Below are 22,402 nucleotides of genomic sequence, written 5' to 3' on the forward strand. Positions count from 1 at the left end.
ATTATCTTCAAACATACCAACATCCAATTTTATACATATATATAGACTAGCAAGATACCCGTGCTTCGCTACGGTATTATACTGATATTTTAATTGAATGCTTAACGTTTTATATATAATCCGATGAAATTCGCCATCTGACTCGTTTTCTGAGAGATTACGGCAAGGTTCCTTCAATTCTTCAGTCTTTCTTTCCAGCAATCGATTTCGTACATCCCGAGCTAGGTCTAGGTATTCCAACCGGTCAGTTGGGTCCCTAAATCTTTGCCATCTTTTCGTATAAACATTTTTTATATGGATCAAATCCTTCAGGAGATCCGGCGTGGTGTCGTCTTGGGTGCCTTGGTGGTACTGAACCCGCGGCCGGACTGCATCCGTAGCCATTACCCGTCCAGGACACATTTCCAGCGTGGTCCGCACATTTTGACGACGGTCCAAGACATTATTATTATTATTATTATTATTATTATTATTATTATTATTATTATTATTATTATTACCGAGCTCGATAGCTGCTGTCGCTTAAGTGCGGCCAGTATCCAGTATTCGGGAGATAGTAGGTTCGAATCCCACTGTCGGCAGCCCTGAAAATGGTTTTCCGTGGTTTCTCATTTTCACACCAGTAAAATGCTGGGGCTGTACCTTAATTAAGGCCACGGCCGCTTCCTTCCCACTCCTAGCCCTTTCCTGTCCCATCGTCGCCATAAGACCTATCTGTGTCGGTGCGACGTAAAGCAACTAGCAAAAAAATTGTTATTATTATTATTATTATTATTATTATTATTATTATTATTATTATTATTATTATTATTATTATTATTATTATTATTATTATTGTTCTGGACCCCACAGCAAGATGCAAGACGGTTTCTTGGCGGTAAATTACATCTGCTGCCATTATCATTGCTGACAATGTGACCAGCACCATTGTCGCGCGTAGGCAAGTGCGCGGGATTTCTGGCGATACGCATGACATACTTCCGTGCATTATTAACCTTACTATAGAGGTCAATCTCAATCCTATCGTTTATTTCAAATGTGTTTAAATTTTTATTTATAAGCCAGAAGAAACTACTGTAATCTATGAACATTCTCCAAAGGAAAAGATGGCTCTTGAAAACGAACCCAGGAAAGATTAAAAATGATCGGTTTATGATCAGAATAAGTACACTGAAAATCCACAGCCTGTTTTTACAGTCATTCTACCGGGTCAGGAATGGAATGAATAAAGCCCCCATCTAGCGGCGAGGATAGGAACTGTGCCAGCTGCCGAGGCCTGCCGCACTCCTTTGGGGCAATGATTAATGAATGGCAAATGAAATTAAATGATATTGGAGAGTTTTGCCGGAATCAACGATGACAGGGAAAACCGGAGTACCCGGAGAAAACCCGGTCCCGCCTCCGCTTTGTCCAACACACATATCAAATGGAGTGACCGGGATTTGAACCACGGAACCCATCCGTGAGAGCCGGAACGCTGCCCTCTGAGCCACGGAGGCTCCTGATAAGTGCATTATGAACAGTAAAACCAATTGGTCTCACCTCCTTTTTCACCCCACCAACGTTAAGTTGATTTACACCCCCACCCCAAAAGGAGGCATGTTTCTTTTCGTTTAAAGGAGATTTCAAATACCTATGTTCACGTCTTTTACTTTCAGTTTTGAGATATAAGTATCCCCATAAATATAATTAACTTTTTTTTCACTTCTTTCACTCTCACCCCCTTAAGTGAATTTTCCGGCAAAATGTATTTCTTTCTTTAATAGTAAAGGATCTTCTAAATACTAATTATCACGACTCTAACATCTTCATTTTTTGAGATATGTATCCTCATGAAAGGAATTCAACCACATTTCAGTCCCCCCCCCCCAAATTATCGCCCCCCAAAAACGCAATTTTCTTTGTTTTCAAAGGAGATCCAAATGACAATTGTCACGCCTGTAACAACTTTAGTTTTTATTACATGTAATTATCCTCATACAATTAATTCATTTAATTTTTCAATTCTTTCACCTCCCCACCCCCCTTATATTGGATTTTCCGAGAATACGTGTTTCTTTACTTTTAAATCAAATTCCAAATACCAAATTTCACGTCTGTAACATATTCAGTTTTGAGATATCAGTATCCTAATTAACATAATTCAACCCCATTTTTAGGACCTTTTACCCCCCTCCAAATAGTAGTTTCTCCGAAAACTAAAAATACACGTTTCTTTATTTTTAATAGAGATAAAAGATACCATTTTTCAATTCTGTAACATGTTAAGTTTTTGAGATATACTGTAGAAATTCTCATTTTAAAATTTCACCCCCTTTTTAGTTCTCCTTGAGTGGAGTTTCCAAAAACAAATGACCTACTGTACCGTACCCAGGGGTAAATACCCTCTAGGAAGATGCCTCCATTCTTGTATGAACATCCGACTAACTCAGGGTTGGGCAGAGTGTGGGTTGGTTGTCGATCTGGTCAGGATAAAAAGTCGAAGTTCTACACTAAAATAGCAATCAATGGAGAAAAAATCATAGGGGGTAAGATGGATTTATTAATAAATATCCCCGATCATACCACATGAAAATAATTAAATCAAGAAAAATAATAATTTGTAAAAAAAGTACTCAAAGTATTTAAATAAGTCGAAATTAGAACGTTAATTGAATGATCATAACAAATTTGACATTAAAAAAAACCAAGTTCAACAAAGAACATTTATATAAATCAAGACTGAGTTTCTTCTTATAGTCCAATGTTTATATTGTATGGCATCAAGTGTACGCAAACACTGACATGTGGTATTTCCGTATGGAGTTTCACACTATCGCATCCCAACGATACGGTTTCAAAGTTAAGTTAATCCCGAGAGTCGTCAAACTATTTCCGTAAAATAAAAGTTACACTATAAAGAGAAGTTACGACGAAAAGAAAAATAATTAAGACGCAATGGACGCTATGTAAGTTATGCAAAATACTAGGGGCAAATCCTACACTATATTTACAACAATTCAAATAATCAAACTAAACACACACATATATATATACATCGGATATCGAGTAAAATCTTAAATGCTACACTGATTCTAATGTGAATCCCGGTTCATTGCAAAAGATCTAGACAGAACTAGATAAACCAACAATATTTCAGCACTCGGGCTGTTCCCTTTTAAAACACCGAGACAAGGTATACAATCACAAATAATAATGTAAAACATCATCCTGTAAGGGAAAAACATAAAAATAACCCTTGATATCATGAAGAAAGCAATGGGCAACATTGCCTCCTTCTGCTGCGTTTGAGCGCTCAACAGCGCGGTCATCCGTCATGTACTTCCGGGTAGATTACGAGCTGAAAAGAAATGTTGAACTCCACTATGCTAAAAATTGGATTTTGTCTCCCGAGGCCGCCACAAGGAAATACTGTCTCCTTCACACTTACAGATAAACACAGGCCAGAAATCAGCTTGCCATGAGATAACGCCTTTCATCGGCTACATGGACACTCACGTATATTCATTCCTTCTTAGCATGCTTGGGCCATTTAACAACATCAGACTCAATAGTCTGGAATTAACACTGTCCATTCTGATCACAATATACACTCAGAAGACACTAGGCAGGCACACACATCTGCACAATACTCTTTACCTTGTCAGGCATACAGTCAGCCTGCACCAATACATTATAATTCAGCATGCAATCTTTATCTCATTATTTCTCATGAATCCCACTGGCCTTTCCACATAATGAGACGCAGTTCGAGTCCTTGGCAGACCATCAGGCAAACAGAATCCAACTTAACTTCAAAGATATTATTTTAACAACAACGTTCTGCAGCTCCTTGAATCAGCTTCTGTAAAATCATGCATCATGCAGAATAGCTATACCTGTCTCTCTGAATAACCGAAATAAAATGAACTAATACGTGTTTAACGTTATATAAACATGAACCTGTCCATCTAGCCCTTCTAGCATATATTTAAGGAAAACTCGGAATATCCTACGCTAAATAACATACACAAATAAACAACAACTGATCCTATCAATCCCTCATTCTCCCAAACATCTAATCATAAAGCAAAATGAAAATAAAATAAACATGCATTATTCTCGTATCCGAATCTATCATAGTAACAAAATTAAACAAACACATGCCGTCAGGCTTACTTTACATGAAAATTAAAAATTCTATCTACACTGCCCTAGTACCTTTACATAACTTACACATCATGCCATAAATAACACATGCGCCTTACTGTAATTACACGACGACTCTCGAGATACCAGTATAGCAGCTTACATCCCCACTGATTTAGGGATCTACACCATGTTAATCACAGCATTAACATGTGTGAATGCACTTCCTTCCTCTGCAGGCGTATCCATCATCTTGCTGGAAATAATTCACTGGAACACAGAAGACTATAGTTGATAATATCTTCGCTGCTTAATGCTGCGAGCCGAAATACCCTTTCTCTTTAAAAGATCAGCTAAACACACTGATTCACATATATATTACACACTTCACTTAAAGGGTGAGAATACAGTTTAAAAAGCAGCACACGGTTCGTTACGGAAGTTCCACGCGAAAACGCGCCCGTCGCGGAATAGTGAAACAATAGCACGTTTCCACTACACTTGTTACTCAGCAGTCACTAAACACCGTCTTTATCGATTGAAAGTAAACTCTGCCAAAATTATACTATTCCATTTACTCAAGTACAGTAGAATATTGCAACTGCACAATTTAAAGTATCATTGAGAACCAGTTACTGTTACTGGAATAACACCACGTTAATCACGATCACCAATCAAAGTTTGTGCTTCCGCACTATCCAAGCATTTAACACAGAGATACAGAGTTGGTGCTTCCGCACTATCCAAGTCTTTAACACAGAGTGACGTTCTCCAGAGCTTGGGTTACTGAGGAGGCTTCGGTGACGCCATTAATACGGGGGTTCGCGGGTGTCTGAACCAACCACCAATCAGAGAGTTCGTCATATATGATGACACAATACTTATTGTGATATATTTACAAAACACAGATCAGACACTAGTAAATCTCTTCCACCAATTTTTATATTACATTTCCAAACATATCTGACTTCTGAAACTGTGGAAAACCGATTACGTACAGAAACTGACTTTATCAACTGAGCACGTTGGTCATCCTGGAATTAAGATTTGGCGCGGTGTAGCCTCCAGGTTTGCCAAATCCTTAAGTTCCCATTGGCTGAAATATCTTGCTTGGTCAGCATCTAATAGACGTGTCGATCCTTGCCAGCGCTTGGGTACGCTATCATTTCTCACGGTCATACGGAAATATGAAGCAATATCCAGCGATTCACTGTCTTGCTCAACATCCGATATCAACTATCTTGGGATACGATGCTTTAACATGTTAGACTGTAACTTTTATGAATAAATTTTACATATTGGGTCAAATAATATTCTAATTATTATCATGGGCCGGCAGGATACGGCTCATCCCTCTCTTACCTAGTGAAAAAAATGAATATTGAGTATTTATTTTTTTCTTAATGTGTTATTTGACTATTTATTATCATCAGGATATATGCAATCTCTTTCCTTCAGTACTATTTGCCGTCTCGCAAATTTGTATTTTCTTCCCATAGTCTATCATTATCTTGGCGGATGTTGTAGTAGATATCAAGTAACGCGTGAAAACGTCGCTGCACACCACCACACTCTTCACAATCTTCTTCCTCTGAATAATTATCTCTTTCCATCTGCGCGAAGTTGACATTCTCCGGGTATTCTTCATGGTCATCTGCTTCCACCATCACGGGTTCATCATTCGGTTTTTCCTCTTCTTCTCCATCATCTTCACTCTCATCTTCTGCCATCTCTCCTTCTTCTTCTTCTGGGATGTCATCTATTCTAATTTGCTGTAATCGTCATTGGGCTTTGCTACCATTATTTCCTCTACTCTCATAATTAGGAGCATTGGGATTCAACCTGTTTTCCTGTTGCCCTACTCGGTATTCCCTGTACGCAACACTTTCAGCCCCATGACATTCTTCATTACCACTGGCTTGTATGGCTCCTCTCCACCGGTCTTCCTCCTGCCTTTTTCCTCTCAACTCTTCAACGTACTGTCTTGACTCTTCTCTTCTTTGGTCATGGTTCTCCTGGTAATTGCCTCTTCCTCCTCTGGGGTTTCGCTCTTTCTCGTCCCAACGATAATATGGTCTTCTGGGTCCACCATAATTTCGATACTTGTATCTATATGTCCTCCCGTTATTTCCGCTTGGATAGCTGTATCCTCGCTGATTTAGGCTATTACCTTGATAATTATTTCTTCGAAACTGATCTCTTCTGTCTCTCCGCTGCCAATTACCATCCTGATGTACATCACTCCTGTTGGTTTGCTCATGTGTCGCTGTTTGAGTCCCTAAGCTTTGATAATCATTTCGCTTCCTTACTTTCGGTGGATTGCTTCCTTCTTCCACCCCTACCGTATGGATAGCCTCAACATGCCTCAACCTTGGCTGATTTTGACTAGATGTTAAGTCTAACTGTCTTAAAATCAATTCCGCCTCTGCTGCAGTTTTGACATTAGCTGCAATTAATGTCCTCTGCACTTCAAGAGGTAGTTGCCGAGAGATAGCTGCTATAATTTCGCTCTCGCTTGGGGGCATGTCTAAGTCCCGAAATTTGAGCATCTGAGAAATGAAAAAAGGAGAATACTTTGTTGGCGTCGTGGCCGGATATCTACGTGAATACAATTCCATTCTCAGTGATTGCTGCGTAGATACGTCCCGGAACTTTTTAAGAAATGCCTCCTTAAACTCCTCATATGTAGTAAATGTATAACGAAAAGCATTCGCCCATTCAGCCACTGAATCACCCAGAAATCTTTCTATTGTCCTCAATTTACGCTCTGGTGGTACCTTGTAATCCGCTAAGAAGTCATCAATTTCACGCAAAAAAGCTTTAGGTGTTCTCTCATCATTTCCTGTAAACTTCCGTGGTTTTTCTTCATTGCTCCGCAGGATATTGTAAATAGGAACGTTATGTGTTTCGTTCGGAGTTGAATAGTGGACCTCCTGACGCGGTAACTGTAGAAGATCGCTCAACGCAACGTTATCATTAACTTGACTTGGTGCCTTCTCTATAATGTTTTGTTGAACTGTACATTTCAATTTACTAAGTTCTTTGTCCGTTCGTAAATCCAACAATTCTAATTTATCCTTCATGTAGGCGATTTCCTCCTCAACAACCTCTATCTTCACTTGATTTTTCTGCGAAACTTCTGTCCACGTCTCCAGACTCGAACCAAGTACCTGTAGATATTCCTTGTTCCTTTCCCTATCAGCCATTATCATATCTTTGACTTCTTTGCCTGTCTCCGTGATGTCCTCCTTCATTTCCAATCGAATCTGAGTTTCTATTTCCTTCATTCTTTCCTCAGTCTCTTTTTGCTTCATCTTAAGTTTCAAATCAATTTTGTCTTCCGTTTTCTGCTGAGCTTCAGTAATTTGTTTACTGATGTCCACGGTGAACTCTTCCAACCTCGTCTCCGTGTCAATCTGTAACTTATCAATCGCGCCTCGCTGGTGTGTAATCTCTGCTGTAGCTTCTTCTAATGTATACGATAAGTCTCCCAGCCGCTTATCTGTGCTAGTCATGTGTTCTGTCACCCGATCGGCGATTTCCTCAACAGAATCTCTAATCTTTTCAATTTGCGTCTGTGTTTTAAGTTCTACTGTCTCTAGCTGTTTCTCTAATTTTCCCATGCCTTCTAAACAGCATGTACGAACGAAGTCAATTTTCCCCTGTAACTCATTGGTCGCCACCTTGAGTTGCTCCTCAGTTTTCTCCGCCGCCTGTGTTATTTGTTCCTCAGTCCTATCTGCAGCTTGTTTAAATTGTTCGTCCGTCCTATCTGCAGCTTGTTTAAATTTTTCGTCAGTCCTATCTTCTGCCTGCTTAAACAATTGTCTAGTCTCTCTGGACTGTTCCTCCAACTTACTCGAAAGTTCATTCATACGCTCCTTCTCCCTCATCTTGGCCTGCTCTGCCCTCTTGTCCATCTCCTCCAACAACTCCTTCATCGTCAACGCCATACCAAATACGTATTCGAGAAAACGCAGGGATGCTCGCCACTACCTAGTATCCTATACCGTATCTTGTGTACTCCACACGAAAACTATTTATTTTACTGAAAAGCTTCTATGATTTACGTTAATCATATATCAAGAAAACATGGCCTCAAAATTCGCCATATAGAAGCTTCCTATGATTTGGGATATTTATCTTCTACCACGCATAACAAACAAACGCGCTATCATAACTTTAAAAAGAAATTACTAATATTGTGGCCCCAAATTCTTTTAATCCAAACATTATTAATTTTCTTGTTTTTTGGGCTCTAATCTAAGTACTAGACAACAGTACTGGACCATATTTACGATAAATACCTCCGACTCCAGACTAATATTCCAGCATAGGTTTACCAGTCTCGAATCATCACCATTCATTGTAAATATCACCACCATTTTCTTAAGACTGAGGCGCTCTTAAGTTCCTAGCCTTACTCTAAATCATATAAAATTATCATTACTGGCAATTGAAATTTGATCTGCACACAAATTCCAGGCTATGTCAAGATCAACACATGTCTGAGGGACACGTCATCGACCACTCTACCTCATTAGAGAAATCTTTTTATAGTTCTCTGACTCAAATAGAGTTCCTTTATTACTACGACACGCCTTACTTATCGGCTATGTGTTCCTCATTCTTCCTAACGTGATTTAAATCAAACTTTTTGCCGATGTCCCTAACGTAGTGCATTTAGATTTTACTCTATTTTCTAAACACTCGATTTCCGATGAAATCTTGCCCTTTAATGTCCGCCTACTATCATTCGTAGTACTGAACATGGGACTCTAGACTCCAGTTGCGCCTATGGTTCGAAACTACCTATCTACCATTCTTAAATTTAATAATTATCTGGATACCAATTATTGGTCTCTTACAGCTTTCGAACCATGATCCTAATCCTATCTACCCTTCGGAATAGCTTGTCAAATCACATTCACTCTCGTAAATCTCAATTTGACCTGCCCAAGTTTGTAAGAACAACCTAGACATCTTTGGGTAACACAAAAATACTCCCAGCGGGATACGAACATACGCCAAAGTGTCTATTTGCCCTTAGTTGTGGCGCCACATATATGTACCGTACCCAGGGGTAAATACCATCTAGGACGATGCCTCCATTCCTGTATGAACATCCGACTAACTCAGGGTTGGGCAGAGTGTGGGTTGGTTGTCGATCGGGTCAGGATAAAAAGTCGAAGTTCTACACTAAAATAGCAATCAATGACAGGAAATGGAGGTATAACACGAATGAGAAACAATCATAGGGGGTAAGATGGATTTATTAATAAATGTCCCCGATCATATCACATGAAAATAATTAAACCAAGACAAATAATAATTTGTAAAAAAATGAACTCAAAGTATTTAAATAAGTCGAAATTAGAACGTTAATTGAATGATCATAACAAATTTGACATTAAAAAACCAAGTTCAACAAAGAACATTTATATAAATCAAGACTGAGTTTCTTCTTATAGTCCAATGTTTATATTGTATGGCATCAAGTGTACGCAAACACTGACATGTGGTATTTCCGTATGGAGTTTCACACTATCGCATCCCAACGATACGGTTTCAAAGTTAAGTTAATCCCGAGAGTCGTCAAACTATTTCCGTAAAATAAAAGTTACATTATAAAGAGAAGTTACGACGAAAAGAAAAATAATTGAGACGCAATGGACGCTATGTAAGTTATGCAAAATACTAGGGGCAAATCCTACACTATATTTACAACAATTCAAATAATCAAACTAAACACACATATATATATATACATCGGATATCGAGTAAAATCTTAAATGCTACACTGATTCTAATGTGAATCCCGGTTCACTGCAAAAGATCTAGACAGAACTAGATAAACCAACAATATTTCAGCACTCGGGCTGTTCCCTTTTAAAACACCGAGACAAGGTATACAATCACAAATAATAATGTAAAACATCATCCTGTAAGGGAAAAACATAAAAATAACCCTTGATATCATGAAGAAAGCAATGGGCAACATTGCCTCCTTCTGCTGCGTTTGAGCGCTCAACAGCGCGGTCATCCGTCATGTACTTCCGGGTAGATTACGAGCTGAAAAGAAATGTACTCCACTATGCTAAAAATTGGATTTTGTCTCCCGAGGCCGCCACAAGGAAATACTGTCTCCTTCACACTTACAGATAAACACAGGCCAGAAATCAGCTTGCCATGAGATAACGCCTTTCATCGGCTACATGGACACTCACGTATATCCATTCCTTCTTAGCATGCTTGGGCCATTTAACAACATCAGACTCAATAGTCTGGAATTAACACTGTCCATTCTGATCACAATATACACTCAGAAGACACTAGGCAGGCACACACATCTGCACAATACTCTTTATCTTGTCAGGCATACAATCAGCCTGCACCAATACATTATAATTCAGCATGCAATCTTTATCTCATTATTTCTCATGAATCCCACTGGCCTTTCCACATAATGAGACACAGTTCGAGTCCTTGGCAGACCATCAGGCAAACAGAATCCAACTTAACTTCAAAGATATTATTTTAACAACGACGTTCTGCAGCTCCTTGAATCAGCTTCTGTAAAATCATGCATCATGCAGAATAGCTATACCTGTCTCTCTGAATAACCGAAATAAAATGAACTAATACGTGTTTAACGTTATATAAAAATGAACCTGTCCATCTAGCCCTTCTAGCATATATTTAAGGAAAACTCGGAATATCCTACGCTAAATAACATACACAAATAAACAACAACTGATCCTATCAATCCCTCATTCTCCCAAACATCTAATCATAAAGCAAAATGAAAATAAAATAAACATGCATTATTCTCGCATCCGAATCTATCATAGTAACAAAATTAAACAAACACATGCCGTTAGGCTTACTTTACATGAAAATTAAAAATTCTATCTACCCTGCCCTAGTACCTTAACATAACTTACACATCATGCCATAAATAACACATGCGCCTTACTGTAATTACACGACGACTCTCGAGATACCAGGATAGCAGCTCACATCCCCACTGATTTAGGGATCTACACTATGTTAATCACAGCATTAACATGTGTGAATGCACTTCCTTCCTCTGCAGGCGTATCCATCATCTTGCTGGAAATAATTCACTGGAACACAGAAGACTATAGTTGATAATATCTTCGCTGCTTAATGCTGCGAGCCGAAATACCCTTTCTCTTTAAAAGATCAGCTAAACACACTGATTCACATATATATTACACACTTCACTTAAAGGGTGAGAATACAGTTTAAAAAGCAGCACACGGTTCGTTACGGAAGTTCCACGCGAAAACGCGCCCGTCGCGGAATAGTGAAACAATAGTACGTTTCCACTACACTTGTTACTCAGCAGTCACTAAACACCGTCTTTATCGATTGAAAGTAAACTCTGCCAAAATTATACTATTCCATTTACTCAAGTACAGTAGAATATTGCAACTGCACAATTTAAAGTATCATTGAGAACCAGTTACTGTTACTGGAATAACACCACGTTAATCACGATCACCAATCAAAGTTTGTGCTTCCGCACTATCCAAGCATTTAACACAGAGATACAGAGTTGGTGCTTCCGCACTATCCAAGTCTTTAACACAGAGTGACGTTCTCCAGAGCTTGGGTTACTGAGGAGGCTTCGGTGACGCCATTAATACTGGGGTTCCCGGGTGTCTGAACCAACCACCAATCAGAGAGTTCGTCATATATGATGACACAATACTTATTGTGATATATTTACAAAACACAGATCAGACACTAGTAAATCTCTTCCACCAATTTTTATATTACATTTCCAAACATATCTGACTTCTGAAACTGTGGAAAACCGATTACGTACAGAAACTGACTTTATCAACTGAGCACGTTGGTCATCCTGGAATTAAGATTTGGCGCGGTGTAGCCTCCAGGTTTGCCAAATCCTTAAGTTCCCATTGGCTGAAATATCTTGCTTGGTCAGCATCTAATAGACGTGTCGATCCTTGCCAGCGCTTGGGTACGCTATCCTTTCTCACGGTCATACGGAAATATGAAGCAATATCCAGCGATTCACTGTCTTGCTCAACATCCGGTATCAACTATCTAGGGATACGATGCTTTAACATGTTAGACTGTAACTTTTATGAATAAATTTTACATATTGGTTCAAATAATATTCTAATTATTATTATGGGCCGGCAGGATACGGCTCACTACGTTTCTTTACTTTTAGAGGAGATTCCAAATATCAATTTTTACGTCTGTAACATTTTACGTTTCTGAGATATACTGCAGATATAATCTTTCTAAAAATTAACCCCAATTTGTCACTCCTGTTTAACCCCATTAATTGGATTTTCCTAAAACAAAAAAATACGTGTTTCGTTATTATTAAATGAGATCCCATATACCTATTTTCAGGTCTGTAATATCTTCAGTTTCTGAGATATAAGTATCCTCATTTAAGGCATTCTACCCCTTATTCACCCTTTTCCACCCCTCCTATTGGGATTTTCCGAAAAAAAACCTGTTTATTTTTAAAGGAGATTCTAAATGCCAATTTTTACATCTGTAAACTTTTAATATTTTGGGATATAGATACACTCATTTTAAAAATTAACCCCCGCTTTTAACCTCCTTAGCGACGGAATATCCAAAAATCCTCCCTTAGTGAGCACCTACATGTTAATATGAATGTATCCCCAAAATTTCACTGCTTTATGTCCAGTAGTTTTGGCTCGGCGATGATGAATCAGTCAGTCAGTCAGTCAGTCAGTCAGTCAGGGCAAGTTATTTTATATGTATAGATTTACTTTACTTGTTCAAATACCACCAATTCAAAATCACTGAAAAGTTTACGCAACGTAAACATTATTGTACATAGGCCTATATACGCGTGGTTAAATGTGATTTCATAGAATCTGTGGGTGTTCATGTAGAGCGCTACATGCCATTCTGCTTACAATTAATTGTTAACAATTTACAAGTATATTATAGTGTTCTAAGTGTTATATTGCTGTTTCGACAGACTTATAAGTTATAATAAAAGAATAATCAACCTGCTTTACTGTTTTCATCTAGAAGAACGTTGAACCTGTAATGAAAACTTTTCTTTCTTCTGTTCATAGTACCACCAGCGCCCCCGGGAAAACCACACCTGGTCCCAGGAACACCGAACCACCAACCAGATCTCGTAACTATAAGCTGGGAACCACCAATCAATGATGGAGGCGCTCCTGTCATGGGTATGTAGTGTTCAGATTTTAACACAATAAATACTACATTATTCTGTTCATCAAGCCAGCCTCTGGTTCGGCCGGTATCGGAGCCGAACATTGATGTTAATGGCGTATGGGCTGTTCAATTGCCCTCTCTCGAATGATCCAGTTCGAATAGGCTTTCAATAGTGGAATGAAGTATATGTGTTCACACATGTGGTGTTTCCACTGGATGAAGAGCTTCTAAGCATGCACTTTTGCCCTCAAAGGGAGAGAAAGGAAGAAGTTTTCAAACATGGAAGAGAAACGAGTTCCTCAGAGTTTTTAAAATGTATTTATGAATAACTACATAACTTCTCTGGTACAATACACCAAGTAAAACTATAGTACGTTAATGAATGTCAGAGTGTTTGGGGGAATGAACTTTGTTTACAAGAGCATAATAAATAAATAAATAAATAAATAAATAAATAAATAAATAAATAAATAAATAAATAAATAAATAAATAAATAAATAAATAAATATTAAATACATAGGTATATTAATAGATGATCTCAACCATTCAAGTAGTTAGTTATTTGCCTTTTGTTCCTAATATGGGTATTCAATTCCAGCAGGAGTCAGTGGCAGTTAAGAGTGTTCAAATGTACCAACTCCATATCTTCGGTTTCTGACAGTTTAAAGAACTTCTGTAGGCCAAATATTTAACACCCCAGTCTGGAAAGAGACGGGTAGCAGTTTGAGTGGACGTTAAATAAATCAAATTATTATTATTATTATTATTATTATTATTATTATTATTATTATTATTATTATTATTATTATTATTATCGAGTTGGCCACGCAGTTAGCTTCGTGTAGCTGTGAGCTTGCATTCGGAAGACGGCTCGAATTCCACCGTCGGCAACCGTGAAGATGATTTTCCATGGTTTCTCATTTTCAGAACAAGCTGTATCAAGGGTGCTCATTTCCAAATCACTAAAAAGGAGGACACCGATATGATATTATTGCTGGCTTGATAGTCTATCTCATTGTTATCTTATTTATACTTCTTCATCAGAATATTCCGTAACAACTTGTCACAATTTTAGACCGTATTGAAATATTGGGATTTGAAAGTTATATTGGAAAAAAATTAATAGAAACTTTGAAAAACATATTCAAATCAATGTTCAGTTATTCCTTACTTACTATCTAAACATCGGTGTTTTTTTTTTTCCACCTCCAAGTATTCATTTGTCGTCCAGGAAATATCTGTACTCCTTCGGTTATGTCTCGAAAGTCGATCATATCGGGGTAGCGTTGTTTGCATGATATGCATCGATAGCATCGGCCAGCATGTAAACATCTTGATTTAATTTCAACCATTATGTATTTTCAAGGACGCTAATTTATATAGGCAATTCGAAAGTTCCCTTCAGGCGAATTTTAAGCACTTGTAACTAAAACTATGCTGAAAGGAGAACAAATCATCGTCCGGCGGAATATGAACTCGAAAACTGGATTATCTGGCCTAAAAGTTTACGTCTGGTCTCTCTTGTTCTTTAACCCTCAACTGGTATAATACGTTTTTGTCACGTATTATTTATGGAGGACGTCAGATCCTAGATATTTACTGTTTAATTAATTTCGTAATTTTTTGCTGTTTATTGAACTTCGTTCCCTTAAAAATATGTCACGTCACAGCAAAACTTAAAGAGAAAACGTTACAAATCCAGGGAACCTCCATATTTTTCGCAAAAATCCAGAAAATAAACATTTTATGGCCATTTCTCGGCTACGTAAGTTTTTTAAGCCGGCCCCGCGGTGTAGGGGTAGTGTGCTTGCCTCTTATCCGGAGGCTCCAGGTTCGAATCCCGGCCAGGTCAGGAATTTTTACTTGGATCTTAGGGCAGGATCGAGGTCCATTCAGCCTGAGCTATCTGACGGTGAGATAGCGGCCCTGGTCTAGAAATACATGAATAACGGCCAATAGGATGCGTCGTGCCAACCAAACGACAGCTTTTAATCTTCAGGACTTCGGGATGACCAGCGATTGCTTGGTAGGCCATGGCCCTTTAGGGCTCTTGCTCCATGGTGTTTGATGCGGTTTGGTTTAGTTTGATAAGTCTTTTGTAAAGGACCTCGAACTGGTAAAAGGAAACACAATTACTGGAAAAAACAAAACATAAATGTACATTTTGATGTCCAAAATTCATGAGCAGAATATCGCAGGGTGAGCAACCACATTTTTCTTATTAAAACAAACTATAAATTCAGTAATATCCCGGAAAGGTAGGAATGGCCATGGAAAGTTTGGCAGCCGTCTCACAAACGTATGATGTCAGCCAGTTGGGGCTTAATGAAGACGACGGCCGCTAAATTTCTCATCCTTACGTCACCAGAAACCTTCGATGTGTTAGTGCGACATAAACCACATGCAAAACATAACATAATATTATTAAAATTATTATTAAATAAAAATGTAGCCTATTTAAAACACTGCGCTGTAGAGGCAACATTGTTGTCTCTTATCTGGAATCCCCGAGTTCGATTCCTGGTACGCCCAAGGGTTATAATATTGCTTTGCAGGTCTAGCGAGGTTGTTGCGCCTTCGTGAGATCAATTGGAGAGCTGTTTGATATGAGAGTTAGCGAACATGATCAGGGTAACCACGTGACATGGCTAATGACACTCCAGTATTTGCAGGTCATATGTCTGGATAGTAGTCCTCTATAGGTCACAGATTTAGTATTTCAAGTAAATAAATAAATAAATAAATAAATAAATAAATAAATAAATAAATAAATAAATAAATAAATAAATAAATAAATAAATAAATAAATAAATAAATAAAATACACTTATAAGCAAAACAAGCTGAATAACGCTATCTCCGTTACAGGCTCACTCATCGATTGGGAGAGTGTAAATTTCTCCGTACCCCACTGCCCTTGTCGCTAGGAATTTACCTGCTACTTATTTCTGATGTAGGTTGAGTTATGCCCAGGACGCCATGCCTCTGCAGAAATGGAAGTCAATAGTATGAGTATAAAATTCTTCATTTCGTAATGAAGAATCGAAGTCTTGGCTTCTCCGCATGAACCAAGGAGGTCCCCTAAAGCGCATTTACTGAAGTTGAAATTGCAAATTTGGTTATGTTTACGGTGATTTTGAAATATAAAATAAATGATGACTTCAAGTTTCTAGCTCAGCAAGAATAAACGAGTGTTATTTTACCTCAAGTTTAGAACTACACATGGTCCTCCCTTAAATAATGTATTGTATATTAGGATACTCAAAGGCTTGAGGTCGTCACTTTCTGAATATATTTTTACACAAGTAAATTATTGTTACAGGTAGAAGTACTAATTGTCAATTCAGTTGCTATTGATATCAAAAACTCTGGAGTGCTGAAATTTTGCCCTGAATATTATTAACATACTAATAAATAGAGTAGGCTTGTATTGATTGAGATCAATAACATTTAAACACTTCTAATTGCCTACTGACTGTGCTGAGGTTGGAACCCACAATTCAGCTTATCAGCTACGCTACGCTACTCGTCATTCTGTTAGGTAGGAATGTGTCAATCCAAAACCATAATAACTTTCCTTTGTTTTGTGATCTAGGGTACCAGGTGGAACATCGACGTACTGGCTCCCCGCACTGGGTTCGCTCTACACCCAACCTGGTTTCAGTCCCCGAGCTGACACTAAGCGGCTTGGAACCTGGCTGGAGATATCAATTCAGAGTGAGCGCCAAGAATGCAGCGGGGATGTCTGAACCAGGTGACATCTCAGAGCCTCTCACAGTGACTCTGAACCGTTCAGCTGCTTCGGCACCTCACTTCGTTCAAGAACTTCATGATACAATTGCTCTCGAAAACGAGACGGTAGGTGCCTGTGATATTCATTCTATGTGCATGAGTTCATCATCATTGACGCATACATTAATACATCCCTGACTGCGTATTGGCCAGTCTAGTTCAGTTGTGTTTGTTGGTATAGGTTCAGGAACTGAATTCCGACATTTATATCGTAAGAAAGCTTCGTTTTCTTTATCGCCAGGTAAATATTTGGATAGTGGTTTTTCGTATCCCTCGCCATACTCAAGAAGTAAGCAGGCTTGCAGTTACACATGAATGATTATATCGTGATATCCAATTTTGCGTGCAAATCCGAACCACATGGACATGAGTTTTGGTTTCAAAAATCTCACATGCATTCGAACTCCAGACACCTTTGTGAGAAGCCAGTGACTATTACACTCGGCTATCACGCTCTCACTTCATTCTTCTTCATAACTTCCAGCCTAACCCAGTTCCTAAGCAGTAGGTGAGAGTGGGGAGGTTCTGCTAAATCTGCAGTACGGCTAATCCCGCAGTAAATTGGAATATAAAATTAATGTGGCTATACCCCAGCGTGAGGAGAAGGTCTGATCGGCTTCTTAAGTTCTCCAGACATCTTATACTTCGACGGTAAAGATTGAAAATTGTACAGTAGATCTCTTTTTTAGCAACATAAGAAATGAAGTAATTATACCGTTTAGGCCTACTGTGTTTGGAAGACAGGCTTCTTTAACGTGAGTACTTCTACATTATTTCTTACCGCTTTCAAGTAGTATTATTTGCAGTATGACTGGTAATGAATTCACGAGCTACTGCAGAAATAGCCCTAGAGTGCTGCAGAATTACTCAGACGCTAACGAATTTAGCTGAAGTATTATGGTTAAAATTAAGTCAGTTAATTGAAAAACTAAATTACTATTTTTTTTACAATTTGCTTTACGTCGCACCGACACAGATAGGTCTTACGGCGACGATGGGATAGGAAAGGGCTAGGAGTCGGAAGGAAGCGGCTATGGTCTTAATGGGAAACCACGGAAAACCATCTCCAGGGCTGCCGACAGTGTTATATTATTTTGAAGAACTAATTAAGTAGCCTACAGCGCAGGTAACAGTTGTTAAAAAAAATCATCTCCGTACAGGCCACGAAGGCCCCGGAGGGGTGGAAGGTAAAGTCTTCCACTATCCATAACCTCGGCACTTGGTGGGGTAGTGTGGTTAGCTCTACGCCCGGCTGCCTTTGCCCCCAGGAATTAACTTGGTGCTCACTTTTGGAACCTCAGGGCCATGTGCACCTGCGGAAGCGGAAATTAACAGTTGTTCCAGTGTATAAATATTATTCTAATTATCACTCTCAAATTTCAAATTTGGCTCAATATTTCGGACTTAGTTGAGTTTCTCCTATAGGGAGAAATTGGAAGAGGAATAATTCTTCTTGCAGCCCGAGAGTGAATCCGAATATGGAAGTTGAACAGACCGAGAAAGGACGAAGATTTCTTGATAATTCATATTATGAGCTTAGGATGTCTTTTGTCATCAGCATCAACTGTGATAGGAAATAATATTTAAAAGGGGTAAAATAACAATATAATCTGTCCGCAACATAAGCAATATGACAGTTCCTAGTGTATTCAGATTTGAAGACAATGGAGGGTCGATAACTACACGAACTGGAGGGGATTCGTGATGTCGGTTTGGGCCGTATCTTCTTCGTTGCCTGAGGATTAATGGTCACTGGAGAACACTGGAGGAGTTAAAACTTATAGAATAAAGTAAGTAACGGAACAATAACCCTAGAGTAATATCTGAGGTATAGAGGGCTCTAAATTGTGCGTTATCCGCCTTCCTACCATACCTTGTAACCAAACAAAAATTGAAACAAATGTTAGGCGTCGGGAAGTGAAATTTCCAGTTAAATAGAATTCAGTGTGAAATCAAAATAGCCACGCCTGAAATGAATTATCTCAGTCCTTGTCCGATGATTCGGGAGCCTTACTTCATCCACAGCTATGAACGTACTTCAAGTGAAAGAATAAATTTGCTACTTATCCAATAATGAACACGGAAGTATTTAATAGTGTTATTATATGTATGTCCAACTAACAAATTTTTTGGTATTCGTGAACATATATTTGCCGCAATTTTGTCTCGTAAGAGTTCATTTAGCTGCTGCTAAATCTTCTGACACAAGGTTGGTGTATCTGCGCACCTTGAAGGAGGTCTACCAGAGGACCGACTAGGGCTCATCTAAGACACTCAACCTGGTACGAAAACATCCAGTCTACAGTTCACACAAAAATAAAAATTGAAAGCACACTACTGATTGAGTAAAGTTAAGTACTGTACTACTTTGATAACTGAGGCTAGACCTGGTGAGTTGGCCGTGCGGTTAGGGACGCGCAGCTGTGAGCTTGCATCCGGGAGATAGTGGGTTCGAGCCCCACTGTCGGCAGCTCTGAAGATGGTTTTCCGTGGTTTCCCATTTTAACAACAGGCAAATGCTGGGCTGTACCTTAATTAAGGCCACGGCCGATTCCTTCCCAGTCCTACCCCTTTCCTATACCATCGTCGCCATAAGACCTATCTGCATCGGTGTTACGTAAAGCAAGTTGTAAAAAACGAACTGAGGCTAGACAACGTTTACAGAATATTTACAGTTCTTCTTCTTCTTCTTCTTCTGCCATTTGACAATCTCGTTACCTGGAAGATCATGTTGAACGTTCAGCACTCGTAATTACTGAACACGAAAATAAAATGAATTTTTCCACACGAGTGGTTTCAATAAATTAAACTTGACTTTAAATATTTTCGAATACTGTACTTCAAAATAAGAAAACAACCGGTCGTTCTCGCTACAGAATGTCTGGGGACACACTAACTGAAGTTTCCGCAGATGAAGGTTTAGTTACATGATTTCACTCCAGCTATGACGAAATTCGGATAGGTCTCATTCGTTAAAAGAGGGGGTCAATAGTGCTCCTCACACGACCATAATGTCGGCGTGATTGGGGGTGATGATACTCACTTCAACTCTTCTTAAGCAATGGCTCAAATGAACACCCTTATCCAACTCCTTGGCTGAATGGTGAGTATACTGGTTTTCAGTTGAGAGGGTCCCGGGTTCGATTCTCTGCCGAGCCAGAAAAGTTAGCCACGTATAGTTAATTAATTTATCTATCAGATTGAAGCGCTAAGGAATAATTATTCAGAAACATTAAGACTTGCAATGCATATTGATTGACCAATCGGTGATTTTTTTTAAAAGTGACTAACCTTATAATAAATATATGTTACAGGCCGAGTTCAAAGTGCACTTCAGAGGAACGCCCACGCCGAAAATTGCCTGGTACAAGGACGGCTTCGAAATCTTCAGCAGTCGACGAATGCGAGTTGTAACTGAGGGCGACCAAAGCTCACTGGTGATCTTCCAGACCGCCTTCAGCGACGAGGGCGAGATTAAATGTACAGCCACGAACCGAGTAGGCCACATTGTTACTCGGGCAAAACTACGACTGGAAGGTAATATAAAGTATTCAACGTCTATTCGTCACTTACACTCAGTCCTGAGTGTAACTTTGAACCTGCCAAAATTTGAATAGTTCTTTTTTTTTAAATATTGGGATTCAGCAACAACTAGACACTAATTCCTGTACTGATAACAGTCTGCGGGGAACTTATTTGTATTTCATAATATTATTACTTGTCTGATTAGTCATTACCGCTAGTGAGTGGGCGCGCTGACATTTGTTTGACATCCGTAGTGCAGGTGATAATAAGGTTATAATCTATTTGAATATGCAACTTCATGCAGACACACGCTTTAGTAATCCATTTGCAAGAAGTGTGCAACACACAACATCATTACAATATTTATACGGATGGATCCCGGATTAGCAAAGAAAAAGATGGCTGGCTTGTAGAATGTGCTTTTGTAGTGCTACAGAATAACAGTGAGGTGCATGCTGAAAAATTTAGACTATCTCCCTCATGTTCAGTCTTTCAAGCTGAATTGTGCGCTATACAACAGGCAGTTATGTGGATTAGAAAACACAATTGTGCTGCACAAATATTGAGTGACTCTCAGGCAGCTTTGAGAGCAATCCAAGAAAAATATAACTTTCATCCGGTAGCTGTTAATATAAGATCACACATATTAGGATACAGTAACCATATCTGCATGAAATGGGTCCGAGGTCATGACGGGGTAGAAGGAAATGAAAGAGCTGATGAACTTGCCAAAGCAGCTACTACTTCTTCTGACGCCTTGTTGATATATGAAAAGTCTCCTTTGTCTCATGTAAAAAAGGAACTGAGGGAGTATACACAAGATATGTGGAACAACCAATGGATCACCAGCAATAATGGCCGGCTAACAAGAGAGTTGTTCTTTCCAAATATCCAAGACAGATTACAAAGTAGGTTTTTGCAACATGAAAATATTGCAACTCAGTTTTTGACAGGACATGGAAAGTTTGGATCATACTTCGAGAGGTTTGGAATCAGTGTTCAGAAGCCCTACACTTGTACCTGTGAAATGCAACAAACTGTTCCTCATCTCTTATTTGAGTGTCCGAATTTTAACAGGAGTAGATATGAATTATTAATGCATTTAAACATGTGTAATATAGAATACCAAGCACCTCTCACTATGGTATTTCAGAGAAGATGTTGTTATAAAGTGTTTGTTAAATTTCTCCGTCTAATTTATAAGTCATCTCTATTTTAATTGAATTGTTATGTATTAACTTAGTCTCACTATCTATAACCCTAATATACTACTTGTAAAATAGGGTTTGTAATGGGAAATTCAATAATAATAATAACGTGCAGCATCTGAAGCGTCAGTCATTCGCTGTTATCAGCTAACTCTTCAGCTGTGTGGCTCAAACTACCGTCAATGTAGCTGACTGCTATATCCACAATGTTTGTTTACTCGCCAATTTGATCATTGCCTTTCCAATCAGCATCTGGAACATAATTTCAAACTTCATAATACTCCAAGAAAGTAATAAACGAATTCCACCTTCTTCACACGAGGTAGACGTTTACCTGGAGTTAGGATTTGACTTCCATCTTTAAACACTCTTTCACATAATATAGGAATGTTTCACAATTTTCTCACTTCCTTCTTCAGCTGTAACAGTGATTTCCACGGCGTTGGAGATCCTATTCGTTTCTTCTTGACAACATTTTAAAACATTGTCTGTGGTCTTTCCGCTCTAAGAACGGATCACTT

At 38.7% G+C, this 22,402-nt stretch overlaps 1 protein-coding gene across 1 annotated transcript in view; it reads left to right on the plus strand.

Annotated features, from left to right (window-relative positions):
• Nucleotides 1–22,402, plus strand: part of MnM (myomesin and myosin binding protein) — a 228,052-nt gene that overhangs the window by 113,746 nt on the left and 91,904 nt on the right. The window contains exons 2-4 of the mRNA XM_067140443.2: nucleotides 13,251–13,367; nucleotides 16,952–17,214; nucleotides 20,463–20,685. Coding sequence (XP_066996544.2) covers nucleotides 13,251–13,367; nucleotides 16,952–17,214; nucleotides 20,463–20,685 — 603 coding nt within the window. The remainder of the gene's footprint in view (nucleotides 1–13,250; nucleotides 13,368–16,951; nucleotides 17,215–20,462; nucleotides 20,686–22,402) is intronic.

This window comes from Anabrus simplex, chromosome 2, assembly GCF_040414725.1.
Source record: "Anabrus simplex isolate iqAnaSimp1 chromosome 2, ASM4041472v1, whole genome shotgun sequence".
Lineage (NCBI taxonomy): Eukaryota > Metazoa > Arthropoda > Insecta > Orthoptera > Tettigoniidae > Anabrus > Anabrus simplex.